Consider the following 19,458-nt stretch of genomic DNA (forward strand, 5'->3'; position numbering starts at 1 on the left):
TAATTGAAACATTTTGTAGAGGGGGAAAAAAGCCTGACTTAGATCAAGGTCATGGATAGAAGAAACCTCAGTGTGTGGAACGGAAGAAGCTCCCTTCACCAAATGTACAGAAATCGGTAAAGCTGGCCTCCAACATCTGATCGCAATGAACAAAACTTCCTTTATGGGGATAAAAATCTGAACGACTACAGTTAAAAATCTACACTCTCCCTCTGTGATGCTTCTCTGTGATGCTTCTCTGTTATTTCCCTCTGTGATGCTTCTAGAACACATTCAAGCACTACTTCAGATGCCCATTTGTAAGGAAACTAAAGGCCATCCTCCTCGGAAAGAACGCCCCCCACATTCGGTCAGCCGCAGTGAAGCTGCCAGCCTCAGGTTCTGAACTGAACACTAAAAGTCACGCTGCACGTTTCAAACACTGCCCTGCACTTGTTACCGCTCTGCTGGGCGAGTAACTCTCTCCGAATTGTTGCGCCACCGTGGATGAGTCTCTCTACGGCCCAGGAGGGGAAGCCCCAGAGTGGAGTCTGCGCCCTGGGTTTCTCAGCCGGGCAGCGTCTTCATTCGCAGAGCGCTGGGGGGCCAGGCGTCTCTGCCGCAGCGTCTGGGCGGGGACAGCACGTGCGGGTAGGATCTTCTTGGATCTTCTCTCTCTGTGCAGCGCTTCTGTTTTCCCCCGTTCTCTCCATGCAGCCAGCACTGTGTGTGACCAGGAACAACTTCTAGCTTCAATTTAAATGCTTTCTTCTGGATTTCCTCTCTTACTCTCGCCTCCAGAGAGATCACTGCATGACAGTGTCATAAATATTCTCATACTCTCCTGCTTCTTTTCATATCTACCATGAAGAAAAAAATGTGATCAAGCTTTCTGAAACCAAAGTTATCCTCTTAACAACAAGGCAAATGTGCCCTGCTATTAATTACAAACAGCACCTAAATCATCAGAACCTTAGCCAAATGATGTGAATTTTCAACTCAGCATAAGCAGAACATTACAACAGTGGAGTGCTTTATTTTGTCAAAAACTTAGCAACTGCCAAATTCTTCCACGAGCTTAAATACCATAATGACAGATACTGATGTACAGAAAGATTAAAGTTAAAATATGAAACTAAACAGAGAGTGAAGATGTGAGCCAGAGATGTGCTTTGAAGAACAGAAGTAACGAAAAATACTCTCATGCAGACTGTCATGATGAAAAAAAAAAAGGTTACAGGAAACCAAGGAGAGAGGGCTTAATGGTTCCCCAAAGACCTGGAGCATCAGTCTCATTTGGCAGGCATTAAAACTCAAGCGTACACAGGAAGTGGTCTTTGCTGCGTCCGTATTATTGGTTAGTGCAACGCCCAGCATTTACAACGCAGCTGAATTTCTAAAGGACTTCTGATGGCTACCCAGAAGTGCTGTCATTAACAGCTGTTAGTTTCCTAACACGGGCTGTAAAACAAAGCCATCCTGCTAGTGTGTGGGCTCTGAAATCCAAGACTGATGTCTGTGCAAACAGTGAAGTCAACACTAACAGTGTCTGCTGTTGCTTGTACATCACAAGGGTGCGTTCTCCTCACTGACATGAACACACACAAACACACAGCTGTACAGAGTAGAGCCACTCTTGATGAGGACAGTCAAGGAATGGTTAAGAAAACACAGCTGGCTCCCCGCTACCTGTGCAAGACCCATGAGGTCTGGGAGGAGGAGAGCAGCACTCCACTGACCGTGCACTGGGAATCGCTCGTCCTCACACGCGGCCACCCCTGCTCAGCTCGGCCTCACTGGCACACCCCGCCACACCCCGCCACACAAGAGGAAAGAAAGCTCGCGTCTCCGGGACTGGCCTCCTGTGACGAGCAGACTGCAGGAGTCGGCAGCTCAGTCTGCACACATGTAAAGCCGCCGGCATTTGTCCTCCAGGGGTTATTTCAAAATTATTTCAGTTTCAGGTATTTCTCTGTGGACAGTTTAAACCAAACACATGATACGAGTTGTTGTTTTTTTTAAGTACCCTTTGAAAAGTTAAATTCTTCAATGCAAACGGGACTGAGCTTTGTAATAACTAAAGTAGGAACTCTAGAAGCCACCCCTTACAGACTGCGTGTGCCACATCCGAAAATCTAAACATTCTGAAATGTAGCTTTTAAATGTTACATAATAGGTAATAAAAAAAGTTTACTTGGATTTTGTAGATCCAAATATTATCCAAAACTGTGAGCACTTTCCCGGCAGCTCGAGTCAACAGAATGTAAAAATCTGAAGTTTAAGCTACAATTCTCTACCTCATGTTCAAGTACCGTGCTTTGCAGCTGCCGCCCCATTTCAGGGGGCTGGGAAATGGAGTGGAGCGAAGAATGACAGCAATTATAAAATCCCGCTGGTACACATCGTCGGACCGACAGCCAGCATCAGCGGGCTCAGCTCACCGTCAACAGCACAAGGAGCGGACGGTGAGAGCTCCAGGGCTGAGGTGGAGCCCAGGGCAAAGCGTGGAGAGATGCCGGCCAGAACCATAAAAGAAATCTGTCCACAAGGGGCGGTGGGGGGGAGGAAGCACACCACTCAAACTAACCACTAATTCTTATCACACACTATCTGAACAGCTCATAGCTGCTTAGACTATAAGCATGAACATCAAAAGGCACGGCATAAACTTTAAGGGAATCATAATACAGCTGCATGACTATTACCACAAGGCAAGCAATGGAACTGTGATTGATCTAAGTTAAAGAATCCACGCATTGCTCTTCAAGCAATGGCGACCTTCGCTCACCAGCTGCCGTTCTGCCTTCCTTCACGGTTACTCAAAAGATGCGTAAGTGCGCATGACCCCGAAGAAGTCTCACCTGACACCAAGGCACTCAGCAGCCAGCCAGCGAACGTTCCGGCTGGCTGCGTACATACTACCCACTTCTGACAAACTCCACCTGCAGGAAAGGAGGCATCCGGGGCTGCTCCCAAACGCAGAAACGAGACCAGACTTTCTCTAGACAGAATCACCCAGCCCAAAGAACCGGTTAGGGAGGGATGGAGGAACCAGCAGAGTGTGGATGGAAGCCCTTGATGCTAACGTTGAAAGAGTTCTCGGAGGTAATCCATCACTTTCTGTGTTAGGTTGAAGACTGGTCCCCAAATGAGGCCCACATCCTATCCCTGGAACCTGTGAGGGTTACCTCATATGGCGAAAAGGACTTTGCAGACATGATTAAGGTGCAGGTCTTGAGATGGGGCGATTACCTTAGCTTATCCAGGTAGGCCCTCCCTGTATGCACACAGGGACCTGAACAGGGGATGTGACCACAAAAGAGAAGGTGGCATGATGGTGAAAGCAGGAGGTGGCCTGGCGCACCTGGAAGGTGAGGGAAGGACATAACCCGGGGAACACGGCTGGGCACTGGACGCTTCGAAAAAGGCAAGGAATCAGATTCTCCCCTGGGGCCTCCAGAAGGAAGCAGCCCCGCTGACACACCGGCCCCAGGCCTGTGGGACTGGTTTTGGACTTGTGACCTGTATGAAATAAATCTGTGTCATCTTCATAATGGTAACGTGTAAGAAACACACAAAAGCTAGGTGTGCGAGTGTGCGCTCAGGAGTGTCTGACAGCTCCAGGATAACGACACACAAACACAGCTGGTTCCCTCTGGGAAGTCCCTCCCCGGTCCAGCCAACAGGCAGCAACACCAGGAGAAACACAGGGCACAAGGCAACATCTGGTAGGAAAGGGGCCCTCGTGCCGGAGACCGACAGCTCTCAAGCCAGCCTTTCAGGCTGAAAGGCTGGTAACCATTGCCAAAAACCCGCCTCTGCGCCCTGACTGAGATGTTTCCCCACGCGGTCTGTCACCGCGCTCTCTACCTTGTCAAACACTCGATCTGGCAACTGTACATGAGCTTAGAATGGAAACTTCCTTTGCTAACAGATCAAGTTGTGACGGTTATTTTTTTCTGTAATGCCAGCCTGGAATGCAGTGACGACCGCTCAGCTGACAGAAGCCCCTCCGGCCCGGCTGCTGAGTTCAGAAGCCAGAGCCGCCCTGGTGCACGACACAGCCACGCGGGGACGCCGAGGCCAGGCAGCAGCCCTCACAGTGAAAGATGCGGCAAGCTTGGGCGGCTGACGCAGCAGAGTCTCTGTGTTTGAGAGAGATCCATTACTTTCATTCTTTCGTGTGATCCCCTGGAAAAAGAGTTTCCAGAATCAAGACGTTGCTGCAACTCTGGTGTCATCTAAGCAAACGAGCACTGTGCCCACTCTTCCCATTCACACCTGGAGGGGCTCAGCCTTGAAAGCAGAAGTAAGGGCCTGCCCAGTGCCAACCTACGGACCCTGGGGAGAAATGGATCACCCAAGGACCGACAGGTCCACCTACAAAACCTCAACACAACGACCCCCGGGGCCGTTTCTGCCCCCGGAGGTGTCTGCTCCTGAGTATCTGGCTGCAGTCACGGCCTGTCCGCTCGGGTGGACAGCACCCACTACACCTGTGCAGCTGTCACCACCAGATCACAGCCTCAAGCACAAGCAGGTCCTTGACGTCTGGCCACCTTTCTACACCCTACAGAAGGTGCCTTCTAAGCCCTCCCAGCACATCCTAACAAAAAAGTCTAGAGATCCTACTTCACTCCATCCACTAAGGAATTAATGGCTCTCTTCCTCTCCATCCTCTTCCTCCTGTGGGATCCTTCTGACAACTGCTGGGTTACCCTCCCCCAGCTGCAGGCCGTTAGCACGCTCTCTCTCTCCCGGGCTGCATTTGCACCTTGTGGTTTAGTATCCTCACAAAATGGTGACAAATTATTATTCTCTAGATTTTACGAGTCACTTGGCTGTTTTGAGCCTTATGGTAAGGACTTGCCTTAGGTCACATGGATTAATGACACTGTGTCTCATAGGCCAGTCTTCGGCCTGAAAACCCCAGTAGTCTCCAGCAAAGCTCATCCTACCACTTTAAGTGCTGCTAAAATTCTATTCAAACAATGGCATTCTTTGATGTGATCAAGGAAATGGGACAGCAGAGTTGGACGCTGATACTCAACATGCCAGGCAGTCCTATAAATCATCACAAACTCTAGGGAACATGCGCTCTGATGCCAAACCCGCGTAACAAAGATGTGACTGGGATGCACTCGTTTCAGATGCCGCAGTTCTCCTTCCTGTTTCACCCAAGTTTAACACATCTTTTGTCTTTCTTGACTACAATAAAATTAACCTGTTCTTTTTTTCTTTCCATTGATTCTTCTTTTTTCCTGCATGAAGTTACATCTAGCTTCCAACAAAAAAACTGTCTAAAATGTTTCCTTTCACACTAAAGGCCAATCAGTGCCTAGAACAGTTATTTAGAAAGGTCATTTTAGGACAAACTCCCAGATACTATGGCGGCCTTTTGAGGATCCAAGAAGCAGGAAGCTAGAAAAATATGAAACTAATTTCAGTAACTGGATAGCCTGGACTCCATCCCTACATGACTACAATTTATTAAGTGCCTGCAAAGCTGGGCAGACGATTCCCTGGGCCCTCTGGGGTTCCCATCTTTGCAAAGTAGAAACATCACCCAGGTTTCATAGACGTGAAACAGGAGTTCAGAGCAGGAAATCAACTTGCCCCAAGTCACTCGCATGGGACGCGGTTGGGCCAGGTTTCAAAATTAGGTCACACCCGCTTCTGGAGTCAGTATTCCTTCTCCTGCACCCGGCTGCCTCTCCAGACAGACACTCGCTACCTATCGAGCTTCCCCTGGCTGTCAGCAGAGCTATTTTCGGCAGTGGTACAGTTTCACCACGCAGGAGCTGGGCTCATCGGATGAGTGAGTGGGAAGCAGGGCTCTGAAGGACTGTTACTGTCACGAACAGGAGATGTGGGGGACTCTGCAGAACCCAAAGGGCCGAAGGGCGCCCATCGTGTTATCTTGGGACTCAACCACCCTTGTAAGCTGACCAACTCCACGTTTTCCGGGGTGCTCCTGCCTTACATGTGGGTGTTAAGCAGCAGTGTGCCTGGGGTGACAGACGAGACATTTGCTTCAAAGGTTTTAGTGAGGCAGACAGGGAAGGTGGGAACACTTTCCTCGTGGATTTCCTCTTGAGCACAAAACTGAAAATGTACTTAAAGTATTAGACACTTTGAGATAAATTAACTTCTAAGAGAAAGGAAGATTTTGAAAATTAAATTATACTACATGAATCAAGCAATCAATTAGCAATCAATACATAGCCAATAGTTATGCATAGAAGATGAAAAGGCAATTCATAAAAGAGTAAATACAAATGGAGGAACATATGAAGAGCTGATCAATCTTACTAACAATTAAGGACGTAGAAATTAAAGTGATATTTTCCTAAAAACCTTCATTGCCAAGGCTGTCGAGGATGCAGGGCATTCGAGTGGCAGGAGCCCCCGGGGGTTGGACAGAACCAGTCCAGGGGTCAAGGTTAAGGCAAGTGCCCTGATTCAGCAACCCCACTTCCAGAAAGTGAAAGCACAGAACAGTCAGAGGCAAAAACATTTAATTACAAACTGATCACCTCTCCTCTCCAGTTCACAGAAATCTGAAATCCACCCAAATGCGCCACAATGAAAGACCGGTTGGTACCATCTAATAAAACACTCCGCAACCACGTAAGATGTTGTGGGATATTCAACGGCAGGCAGAGATGCTCCTGAACCACAGTGAAGTAGAAAAATCACAAAGGAGAGGAAGGGAAAAATGCTTAAAATCATATATGCTGAATTTTAAGTATTTCTGGCTTGTGAGTGTTTCTTATTAGCATTTATTTTTTATTTTTACTTATCGGCATTTTTAAAGTTCCCACAAGGAAATCATGTCTTATAACAATAACGAATAATTTTAAATTAATGAGAAGGCACGTAAAGCTAATACAGCCTCACACCTGGCATAAACACAAACTTGAACTCGACAAATGCCAGCTCCTGTTCTGCAGTTCTTCCTGCATCGCTGACTTTACAGTAACACCGAAGGGGAACTGTGGAGAGAAGGTGTCAGTGTACTAACTCATCTGCCTGCGCCCTCCACACAGACGCCACACCCAGTGCACAGCCTGGCACAGAGCCGGCTTGCATTGGTGTTTGTTGACTACAGACAGACTGCAGGTCCTGCTTGGGAAGAGCCTGGTCAGGGCCGTGCACCACCCCTCAGAACAAGGCAGCAAGGAGAATGGAGAAGGCCCCAGACACGGCGTCAGAAGTTCTCTGCTCTAGTTCCACAGGCACCCGCCACTCAGAACTGTGTGATCTCAGACAAGTTACTTAGCCTCTCTGTGCTTTCATTCTGACACTGTGTCAAGACAGCTGCCAGCACGGTGCTGAGAATTAAACACAACACATACAGAACCTTTCTATATCCTAAAGAGCTCTTCATATAAGACAATCTTACGGTGATCAATAAATATAAATTATTCCAGAATTAAGCACATTTTAGAGGTAGGATTGATAGTAAAAGTATTTTATTAATTTTAACTTGTTTCCATACAACTACACAAGAAACTATTTTGGTTCTGATTTTGTTCCTCTTTACATAAGATAATTTTTTAATATGTAAGGCCTAACTCCATCCACCTGGCTAGTCCCACTCCTTCCCCTGACCTAGGGGGAAATAACAAAACGGTGGAGTGAGTGTCCTCCCCCCATCCCATCCCTCACACATGAACGGTACTGCCTGTGTGCTCATTCACACTCTCTCCTTTTCTCCCCCTCACACCCACTGCCTGCCCTGCACACAATGCGAGATGTCCTCTCTGAGTCTGGGGGGAAACATCGGTTTGCTTTCAGAGACAGCATGACCTGAACACGGCTTCTTCTAACGAGAAGGACCCAGAAAACCACGCAGCACAGCCTGGTAAGCAAACACCCCTCAGATTTGAAACAATTAGATCCGAACCATGTCACACGACTCATTGCAAGGAGGACACCTCCTATTTACCTCATTTAGTTAGGCCTGCGTAGATCAAGACTGGCACTTCGTGAAATGGAGTGTTATTAAGCCAAAGGAAGATAATAAGTTTAGGCAAGAAGCTCTGGCTTTTGGAATTTGCTTTTGATCAATCTACCAGAGCCTTAATTTTAAGAGATCTTTACAAGAATTCCCTCCTATTGACCCTCAAATGTTATTCTGGAAAAGGTTCAGGACTCGCATATCGAAGAGTTTGTGTTAGTGCTTCAGAAAGTGCGAGAGAGGACGAGGGCCGCGTCACACTGAGTAAGCGGCTTTCAACTGCCAGCGTATCTTTTATTGTAAGCTCTGTAATAATTCCCGGAATAGCCATCTAGCTTTAACAACTTTTATTTAATAACAACAAGCATATCTGTATATGAATGACCAAAATATCTTACTCTGGTGAGATACAGGGTCCGGCACAGATAACGCCCCTGTTTTATTACAAAGTCATAAGCATGTAATTCTGTAATATAACAATGTGACACTCAAGCACACCGTATGCCATTCTAGGTGACATGTTCGAAGTGCTGCCCACCCGTGCAAGACGCTCATGCACCCCACCAGCCGCGCTCGGCGGGGCTGCTTCCGCCGGACCCCACGGGGCTGCAGCACCACGAGTACATGGCCGGTGCTCTCAGGCCCTTTCATTTGCAAAAGGAAAAAGGAAGCTGCTGAGAAAAAGCATAATGGAAACACATGTAATATGGTACAGTGTATTCATTTTGTTCCCCTTTAAAATCTGAAAATAAGCAGTTTTATAAAGCCAAAAATGTTTTCCTTTCTGGGCCAAATGTCTGTTTGAGAACTGAAGCATTCAATTAATGTGTTGCCTCAAACTTTTGTGATGGAGCCAAAATAAAAATTACCCTTCTTAAGATATTGTATGTGTAGAGCCCTGACTGTTTGCTTCATATTAAGTATTTGATTTAATATGGCCTCTCTTATTCTAAGAAAAATACACTAAGCCCTAAAGGACACGTTTTCTTCTCATCTAAGAACATATCATTAATAAACAATCTAATTACAATAAATTATAGAATACTGGATAAGGCCAGGATGGCAGGGCAGGGAAACTCTATATTCTTAGAAAAAGTATAAGATCACCAAGGCATTCTAAATGAACCTTAAACAGAGGCATTAATATTTAAATATTACAATCTCCACTTAGAAAAGAAAGTCACGTTATTGATAGGCCAGCACACTGAAACCAATAATGTCATGAAAACACCATGCCCTTGTATAATTTGGCAGAACAGGCTGCTCCCTGAATACAATAGACCTTTTTATTAAATAGATCTCTTCATCCTTGGCATTTTATGCAAAAAAAAAAAAAAAAAAATCAGGGGGAGGAGGAGAAAAAGAAACAAACATGACACTAGCAACAGTCTTCAGTTTGAATTCTTTCACCAAGAAGTACAAGACTTAAAAGATATGTTAGAAAAGTAAAAGGCATTATTTAACAAAAATGAAAGCAAGACCGCCTGGAGAGGAGGAAAACTACCGAAATGGACTGCTTTTGTGTAGCTGTACCAAAGGGCAACAGAGCCCTCTAGTGGGGAAAAGATATAAAGACAGTAAGACGGCTCTTTCCAATTACCATACAGGAAAATGGAACCTCCCTTTCCGAACAATTACTACAAGTATACCACTATGTTACATAAAAGCAAACGTTTAAAAATTTTAAGCTGGATATTAAGTAAAATAATTTTCAAATTTCAAACCTTATAGAACACTTGTAATCTCAATCAGGGTGGAAGTCATATTTTTAAATACTCTCTTTAAATTGTGACTTTGAACCACTTTGTCAGTGAATGGGAACTTGTATCACCCTCATCTGTTACACTGGCACTAAGAGAAGTAAATTAAAATCTAAACTCACAGGCATGTATGAAATTCGACTGACCTCACGAGACACAAAACTTCAGTTAAGATCAGTCAGGTATGTTATTTATACATTATTCTATGTATTATTTATTAATATTTGTAGTGAAGTTTGTATGCATGACTGACAGTTTATAAGATGAGGCTTGTTAAAATATTTCAATTGGTCTCTTCCTTCAGAAATGTATATAGCTTCTCAAATACTCTGACCATGTTATTTCCATGCATATTCAATGTCTAAGAATATTAAACATAAAATGGTTGCTTTGCTCATGAGACACTAATTCTCAATTTTCATGTACCATCATCATTCAAGGACTTTTTCCAAGATTGTCAAAAATCTCAACGGTAACTCAGAATAAAATAACATCAAAATAATTTTACTTGTAATAAACAGATATATTTTAGCATATAAGCGGTTACAAATGTCAATTTAAAATGGGAGTTTAAACTACAAAAATGTTAGATTATTTCAGAAATTTTTCCTCTATTTAACGAGCACCAGGTTCTTAACAAGTAGATAATTGCCAAGTCCCTCTAGTGGAAGTCCTTCTTGCTGATACTTGGAAAGGAAACTGTGCCCAGGCACCCGAGGGCCCCACACACAACGGCACCGGTACCGTCAGACCACAGCCTCACCACCAAACGACTGTGAGCCAAGCTAGCTCGCAGCCTCAGAGTTGCGGGGCCTCTGGTAGGATTGGAAACAAAGTCAATGGCCTGACTTAGGCTGGAAGGCAAAAATCCAGCAGCCCTCGGTGTAAAAAAAGGAACAGAACTGAAGGGGTGAGGAAACTGGTCCAGTTCATAACTGTGAAGTGTACATTTAAAAACCTTAAGAACACAGGAAGAAAAGTAACTTTCCGGTAGGACGGTGGAGCTGGTAGGATCGACACCAGGCATGACTTCATCATGGTGATGGTTTGCAGGACAGAAGATGACGGCAACCACACTTCACGCTGTAAGTGCAGCACACGGTTCAGGGAGAAGACCCTGAGCTTTAACAAAGGGGTTCTCTGAGCCAAAACCACCAACTGCAACACTGTACTGTGCAAGATGCCATTTCGGTGTTCCCACACGGAGGCCTGGCACCTCCACCAAGCAAACCTAGGGCTGACTTTGCCAGCTTGCATATGGACATTTTACCTCTCAAAACATGTAAGTTTTGATAATTAAGAGTGTGTGTATAAACATATCTATGTATATAAACATATTACATATATGTGTGTAGGTGTGTATAAACATCTGCACACATGCACACATATTAGATTCCATGCAATAAAACTTAGGTAGGTGATTATATAACATATATAGAAAATGGAAGAGTCAGTCCTAAAATACATTTTACTGGTATGTACACCAAAGTGCCCGGCTTATATTTGCTCAGGGGTGGGAAATGTTCTGTTTTTGTTCATGGATCCTCTGGCTCAAAAACCAAAATCAGCCCAAGCTATTTTAGATTTAAAGTCATGGCATTTGATGCAGCCTATTATGAAGGTTCAGAAAGTGAAAGAAACTTTTCATCCTAACTAAACTCTGCTAGGGATATAAAAATCAGATTTTTTACACTACTGATTTAAGATTGGCAGCTAAGGAGAGAGTTTTATCATCAGTACTAGTGAACACTGGACTGAAAATATCTAATTGGCTCATAATTAATAGTTTTAAAATGGATGTCTGACAAAACCTGGATTTCATGCTTTAAATACAATGACAATAACTCTGTCTGCTCACTGAAGCCCTCTGTGTGTCTCTGCTAAGGAGAAACAGTGAACAGGACAGGCACTGTCTGACATTTAGGCATCCAATTAACCCCTCATTAAAAGGACCTTGCTTTTGATGAGCACATGTCAGCCCTCAGATCCAAGAAGGCGGCATTTTATACTGAACTATTTATTTGCAGAGCCAAACTAGCTTGACAGGCTGCGTCTAGAAAAGAAGCTATGAGATCTTCCATGATGAAAACTTTCCTAGCCTAGAGAATCCTCTCTCCTGAGACTCTGCAATCGGGTTTGTATTCAATGATCACCACGTTGAAGCCATTTCCATTCACTTGTACCACGTTGGAGTCACCCAGCCCCTCACTCCAGAGCCGTGAAACGCCTGCCCCTTGCTGCACCGTGCTGCGGTGAGCACCGGCAGCAGTGGCTTCCTCCCCCGCCTCTACCAGGGGTGGCGTCGGCACTGTGGGCTTCCAGGCCTCTCGGTCTAGCAGAAGCGTTAGGTGCAGAGATGGCTTCCCCCTGGATACTGAGATGCTGATCTCCACACAGAGAGGTCCACAAGCTACCGCTCTCAATCTACAAAGGTCTTCGGGTTCAGAATGCTGGTTAAACAAAGGTCAAGGAGAGAAGAGTGTTAGTTTTCGAGGAGGCAACATCCCAATGCTAGCAGCTCCCCAAACAGGGGGGAACAGAGTCGAGGCAAGGGGGCAGGATGTCGGGGGGTGTCCCGAACAATTATATATGATATGCGGACACACCCTTCCTGTGGCCTGGGGACATCCAATCTCTCTAAAGTTTACCTAGACCGTGTTGAATTTAGAGAATGTTGGGTGATCTTACTTTAAAAGGAATCAGACCATCTAATGCAGGGCCTGGCGAACTTCTGTGAAGAGCCAGACAGTGAATATTTCAGGCCTTGCCGGCATATGGTCTCTGCCATGATCACTAATCTCCACGAGTAACAGGAAAACAGCCGCAGACAAAACTGGAAGGGAGTGGGCATGGTTGTGTCCCGATGAAACTTTACTTCCAAAACCAGGCAGCGAGCCCGGGTTAGCTCCTGAGCCACAGAGTGCCCGCCCCCGATTCAGACAGCGAAACCCAGTCAAAGGGTCACACCCGGCTGCAAACTCCAAGTGCAAAAGCAAAGATTCCATAAACTCATAGTGCTTTATGCTGATGGTCCCTCCATTCTTCTGTCTTCCAGCATCGCCCTGGTCATTTTGAGATGAATTACCTAGAAGCCCCTCCAATTGCCTCAATAAAACCAAATACCAAAAATTCCAAATATTAATCTGCATCACTTGCAGCCCCAGGGGGAGGAGACAAGACAAAATCTGCTTCAAGGCCACTTCAGAGGTGGCTTGTCCCAACACAAGCCAAAGTCCCTCAAGGAGAGGGGACCCTCTCGCCCCCTGCTCATCCCCTTCCGAGAGAGAGAGAGAGAGAGAGAGAGAGAGAGAGAGAGAATGCCTCAATGACAGCAATTCTGACAAAGCAGAGCCTTGTGGGGATGTTTTAAAAGTCACTGGAAACACCAGACTTATAAATCATCCTTCGTGAAGAACACCGGGTCACCTACGTTCTCAGTCACAGAGTCGCCGCTGTGAAAACACACTGGTGCGTTCTGGCGCAGCCCGCAGCCCGCGTGCCTCGCAGAGCAGACGTTCGAGGCCCGACGGCTCCGACTGGAAACGGGCGGCCCTGAGCCGCAGAAGGAGCTCGAGCGCCACCACCCGAGACTCTGATGGAAAACGACTCCTGAACGCCCACAAGTCTTGAAAATGAAGACGCCCAATTCGCTCTGCATTCAGCTATTTGATTTGAAACGGGCAGAAATAAAGCGGTGGTAGCAATTTATAAATCGGCGCGTTCCACAGCGCAGAAGAAGGAAGAGCTTTGCCTCGCAGCCCCTCCGTGGGCGGGACCCTGCCTGCGCCGCACAGCACACAGACGCGAGCTCCTTCCCAGCAGGGCCACGTGCGGTCCCGCCCCTTCCCTGGGAGCCTGCCGCCACCACTGCCACAGAGTGAGAGTCATCTGTCCCAATTTGATTGCCTGGGATGCTCAGCACGATATTGCTTCAAAAGTTGAGAATAAAAATCGTCAGCACTCACCTGGATTTACACTTGTCAAGGGTGGAGAGGGGTAAGGGGGCGAGGGGATGCCACAGGCAGCTTCTAGGGGGGTCTGAGCTGGGAGAATAGTGGGGCTGTCTGAACAGAAAGCACTGGCCTCCCTAAGACCTTCCCCGACATCTGTCATCCTGAGCGTTACAATTTGCCACCATATCTGTCTGGACCACAGATACCTACTTGCAGTGTCCACAAAACGGATTATGGACATCCGGAAAGGGAAGTCTTCAAGGGGACAGGGGACCGTGAAGAGGCACAGAACTCAGGGCTTTCTTCAAAGAGGTTTGAGGTGCATTCTCATCAGCAGCACATTTATCCTCAATGCTTCAGAATCTCCTCCTCCTCCTCCTCCTCCATCATGACTGAATACCCAGCTCAGCGCAGCCCTGTCTGAGCCGACTCTGTCAGTCCAGGATCACAATGTCCTAAGCCTGATGCTGCGGACCCCTGAGGGGGCGACAGCCACATCCCGAGGTCTGTCATCTGATGCCAGACGGAGCAGAGGCCAAACACCTACCCAGAAAATCAGCGGTGGCCACACGTCTCGGGGAAGGAGAAACATTCTAGCCCAAAGACTCAGGGAATGAAATGTTTTGGTCAATTTTCTGGTTAACCAAGTGTTAAATAAAAAGATATTTTAGTTAGGTCCTTAAGTCCTTACTTTTTAATTATTCCACACTGCATTGATTGGCCAATACCCTCACGTAACAGCAGTCGATGCCATGAACACAACGTATTTTTCCTCGGATGACTGAGGATCTGGCCATTACTTTTACTACGGTGTCATCAGTGTTGATTATCAATGGTGGCTACATAAAATTCACCCCAAAACCAGTTCAGAAAAGTGGGCTGAACACAGTCTGAGCCCAAGCTGAGGTCTCAGACTTGATTTGAAATAAACCTCTCTCAATTAAAAACAACAAACAACAACACACAACTCCGTTTTTGCCTCTTTGCCTTCTTCACAGACAAGCGCAGTCAGAGTTCTGCCCCGGGACTGCAGCTTGTCCGGCCGCGCACCCTGCACAACTAACCCTCCAGTGCATACGCTCACCCCGGGGCTTGAGCTGATGATGCCAGGGAACAAGGAGGTTCGAGGGGTCACCGAAAACGAAGACAGGACGGAAAGACTGTGGGACGGGCGACCTGGGAGGGGTACGGAGGGTGCTGGGAGTGGTCACAGGGCAGAGGGGACAGGCCAGAAGACGGCTGAACGCAGCCCCATTGCTCGTCTCTGTAAATTAAGAGGCACAGCCTCACTGGAAGCAGCTGGCTCTCACACGTGCAGACACTGACGCGCGTGCCCGCGGGAGCCGCCGCACAAGCGCCCGCTCTGACACCCCTTCTTCAGAGCCCCTGACTCTAAGGGAAAACACCCCGGGAGCCCCCTGCCTCTGGACGGTGGCCGTGCTGGGACCCTGGCCACTAAGGGGGTTCATTCAGAGGTTAAGGCAAGGACTAATTTTCCAACATGACAAGAAATAAGATCCCACACCCAAAGGAAGACAATATCCTCGGTGACCAACTGAAACCTGCAGTGCCCTCTGTTCCAAAACCACGACAGCTTGCTGCTCCCAACATTCCCTTACCAATCGATTTCGGCCTCAACCTAAGTGACTGGAGTGCGTCCCTGCAGGACACAGACCAGGTCGGAGCCTCTGAGATGGAAGACTGCTGTCTCCAACCCTCAAAGACCAGAATAGCCACGGCCTTGTGCCGAGTGTTCGGCTCTCAGAGAATTCAAGGTCAGCTCTACACAGCCTTTCATGACAACACTGCGATTTTAGGAGAGCAGGGTTTTAACTAAATGATAGCTGAAAGGGCTATAAATACATTTTTCAGTTAGAGAATCACTGCACCAGATTTCATCAGTAGTAATAATGACAGTAACTGTAAGCGAACGGCCTACCTATTCCTGAATTAGCTCCGGTCACCACGACCACTTTGCCCGTGAAGTCCCGGCCCTGCAGGATCTCCATGGCCGTGGTGCTGCCGTCGTATCTCTGCCTGTTGGTCGGCTTCGTGGGGTTGTCATCCACGGTAAACGCCAGTCTCGGGTCCAGATAGGTGGTTCTCTTATTTATGTGGCTGCAAAGAAAAGGAGAAAGCAGTGAACCCACGGCAGTGACCAGAGGCAGTCACAGATGTGAGATAATGTTACAGTTTAGGCTAGGCAAACCCCGCTTTTCATGTACTAAAAAGGCTCAGACTTAAGCCCAGAAAGACCGGAAGTCCAATTAGACCAATTTCTGGCCTCAGGAAGGGCTCTCTTTCTGCTGGAATGACCGTCCTCTACTCCGTTCCTTGGGAACTGCCTGGAACCGCGCTGTACCACACAGTGAACACTGCCTGTACCCTCAGATCTCCGCGGGGACGGAAGTTTGTTTGTTTGTTTGTTTGTTTGTTTAAATTCGTGTTAAGTGTGGCTGTACAATCTGTCAGCCACTCTTTGCAGCGGGTTTCCACTGAATCTCCTGGCCCTGAGCAGGGCCCTACAGAGACTGGAAGGAATGTAGAAAACTCGAAATGGTGTTAACAGTAAATACAAAACCGACAACTACTGAATGTCTACAGATTTTCTTTAGAAGACTGCTAATACCTCCTAATAACACTGTAACGTTGATTTAGAGTTGGTCTGAATCTTGCAGAAACAATGTTAAAATATACTGAGACACATGAATTAATTGGCTACCCTTATGTAACAGTACTAACTATATTTTAAAGTCTTGGGATTTGAGACAAAGACCTCGAAATATCTTAAAAACTATTAAGAACTTCCAGAAAGAAAGAGATGAGATTTCACTATTTGTAATGTGTATGTGTGTGTAAAATTATATATAGTTTTAAATCTATACTCATCATCCTATAAATACTAAGGCCCGAGAATAACCCAGCTTCCATTTTAATTATAGCCGTAGCTGCCAGATAAGCGGTTTTGCTCCAAGGCCACGTGCAGACGGCAGAGCGGAGCTGTGTGGGAGCGGCTCACCCCGCTGCGAGAGCCCGGGTGCACATTTCTTCCTGGCCCCAGGGGGACTTCACCTCGGGGGCTGAAGTAGGCTGCGGTGGAAGCATTTACACCGTGGGAACAAATCAGGGCTGTTCCCCAGCAGAGCTGTGGTTCGGCATCTGCCGGCAAACCACGCCCACAGGCTCAGGGAGGCCAGAAGACCACCCAGGTTGGCCAGGTGACGTCGCCGCCTGCCTCCCCTGGGGCCCGGTGCGGGCTGGATGAGCAGATACGACAGGTATGAGGCGACTAGACTCACGTCTGCATCACGCGGTGTGCTAGACCGGTGGTTACCACCGTTACCAGAATTTACTCTACAAAGAGTTTTACAGACAAGGACGCTCAAAACATTGCTTATGATCACAGCTGCCCGATAATAGAAATTTCACATCAACACCCACTTCCTCTACAAAACAATACTCTATAGCTATTAAAGGTCTTCTTCAAAAATATATAAGGATATGAGAAAATGCTCACAAAGGCATTTTTATGGGAAAAATAGGCTACTGAACAGTTCAGACAGTATATTCCCATCTGCGTTTTTTTAAAGAAAGTGTGTGTATATAAAACAGACTGATAAATAAGTGCAAAAATTCTTAAAAGTAGTTATTCCCATTAAGATTACAGTTACGTACCATGTCATAGTTTTGAACAGTCAGTGTATATCAGGCTTTTAATACAAAAATACTAAAAAGCAAAATGGCTGAGCGCAGTTTCCATGTGCACACTTACTCGACAAAATACACTTGTCCGTTCTCATCAGTTTCCTGTTCCCAGCCGTAGGGCAGATCTGAAAGACAGGAAGGACCCACAGGTCTGCAGCAGGCAGCGGTGGGGTGAACTGAAGGGGGACCCCCCACACACACACACACACACAGGTCAGAGAGCCTGCCCAGCAGACCCGCAGCCAGTGCTCGGCCGCTTAGGTCTGGCGGCCCAGCGGCAGCTGCAAAAGGCCCATTGTCCTAGCCGGACGCCACAGTTCTGTCTCTCGCTCAGAAATAAAACTCTGTTTCATTCTCCATCATTCTGAAACTCTCCACTCAGCTGCAGCTCCTGCTTTTGAGGAAAACCTTACTGGTGGCTGCAATCAGTGTTCTTTCTCCCTTGAATGAACTCACAGAATGTGTCTCCACCAACACCATTCGTGTGCGGACTCACAATGCCTCTTACACGATACTATGGAGCAGCTTCGTTTCTTCCACAGGTACATACTGTCCCTCGAACTAGACCGGCACACACTCCTACTCCACACGTGACTCACTTCTTCAAAAGCACCCGTGAGTCGTGGTGATCCTGACGGAACCAAACACTGACCTGGTTAATTCTACGGCAGGAACCACAACGAGTTCACAGGGCAGCTGCAGGACAATCTAACAAACCGTGAGTCGGAGGCCTCTGTATCTGTATAACTCTTCTACTGAGACCTGTAGGAAGCCATCCTCACCACCCCACCTCCAGGCCTCACGCCCTCTGCCAAACCCCACGAGCCACCCGGGAGGGAGAGCCCAGCTCCCCGACGGTGCCGTTAGAGGCCCCCAGAACCACACGGTGGACTGTCGCCTCTGCTGGTGCGTTGCTCTCATCTAATTAATGTTTTACATGGAAGGTGTTTGGCTTTACGACCACAAAATACAAACCTCCTGCTATTCGTTTTCTTTTCCCAGTTTTCGGATGTTCCCATTGAGTCTTCTCCTCAGTGTGACTATTTAAAAAAAAATTCACAAAACAACAATGAGTAAAAGTTACACTTCTAAACATGAATCCATTACATTTTTTCTCTCCCAAATAATACTATGTCTCAAGAGTAGTAAAAAGCCAGACATTCAGAAAGTAGTAGAACTCAGACGGTAACTGTTTGCATCGGGTCAAATGCCCTTGATTGGAAGGAGAAGCAATCTGTGAAAATCTCTTAAAAGCCTTCACTCTGGCCAAGGCGGGGGGAGCAGGCTGGAGTGGAAGGACCGCGACCTCTGCTGTGGGTCGACTTTAGGCACCTGTTGGGCGCGTGCACGAGGCAACCAGTCCATGTTTCTGTCACACCTCAATGTCTCTCTCCCTCCTTCGCCCCCTCTAAAAGTTAATAAATAAAAATCTTTTAAAAACAACCTAGAGCACTGTTTTGTTTTATATTTCTTCTAGTTTCATTCCAGGATAGACAGACAAACTTCAGTCTAATTCATAATGCTGATATTTACACATCACTTAGGTATCACTATAATCTTCTTAAATGTTTATTCTTTCCACAGATATAATTTCTAAGTGTGTTTTTAACTACAGACTCCTAAATGCTCCAGAGAGGTAATTAAGAATGCGGGAAGGCAGGCTCACGGGTCACCTAGCTGTGTGCCTTTGGTCAAGTTACTCAACTCAGGGCCTCAACGTCCTCATCCGTAGAATGGAAACAATCCTAGTACTGATCTCAGGGAAACATTATGAGGACATTGTATACAAAGGTTTGAACACAGTACCTGGCATACCTGGCTAAGAAGCCCTCAAAAGTGTTAGCTGTTATTGTGAACAAATCAAATATATAAACTCATCTGATTTGTGTGTCAAATGTAGCATTTCATCTCAGAAGAGCACACAAAGTTATAATTAAAACCATAAGCCAATAATAGATGAGACATCTGTCAACAGGTGAGAAAGGATCAAGGAAAACATAAAATTACTTAATCAGGGAAACAGCCAGATGTTTCAAGAGTTGTTCAAAGGGGAGGGAGGACTTCCTAAAAGTTTACGTACCCAACCAAAGTAGAAAAT

General features: G+C 46.6%; 1 protein-coding gene across 6 annotated transcripts in view; it reads right to left on the bottom strand.

Moving 5' to 3' along the window:
• Positions 1–19,458, bottom strand: part of WWOX (WW domain containing oxidoreductase) — an 894,507-nt gene that overhangs the window by 869,551 nt on the left and 5,498 nt on the right. For all 6 annotated transcript variants that reach the window (XM_037144727.2, XM_037144726.2, XM_053666609.1 and 3 more), the window contains exons 2-4: positions 18,336–18,400; positions 17,428–17,485; positions 15,595–15,773 (exon numbers count right to left, since the gene is read on the bottom strand). In XM_037144727.2, the coding sequence (XP_037000622.2) occupies positions 15,595–15,664 (70 nt within the window). In that variant the 5' untranslated portion in view covers positions 15,665–15,773; positions 17,428–17,485; positions 18,336–18,400. The remainder of the gene's footprint in view (positions 1–15,594; positions 15,774–17,427; positions 17,486–18,335; positions 18,401–19,458) is intronic.

This window comes from Artibeus jamaicensis, unplaced genomic scaffold (assembly GCF_021234435.1).
Source record: "Artibeus jamaicensis isolate MK-2021 breed Jamaican fruit bat unplaced genomic scaffold, CSHL_Jam_final contig_464, whole genome shotgun sequence".
In the NCBI taxonomy this organism is placed as follows: domain Eukaryota; kingdom Metazoa; phylum Chordata; class Mammalia; order Chiroptera; family Phyllostomidae; genus Artibeus; species Artibeus jamaicensis.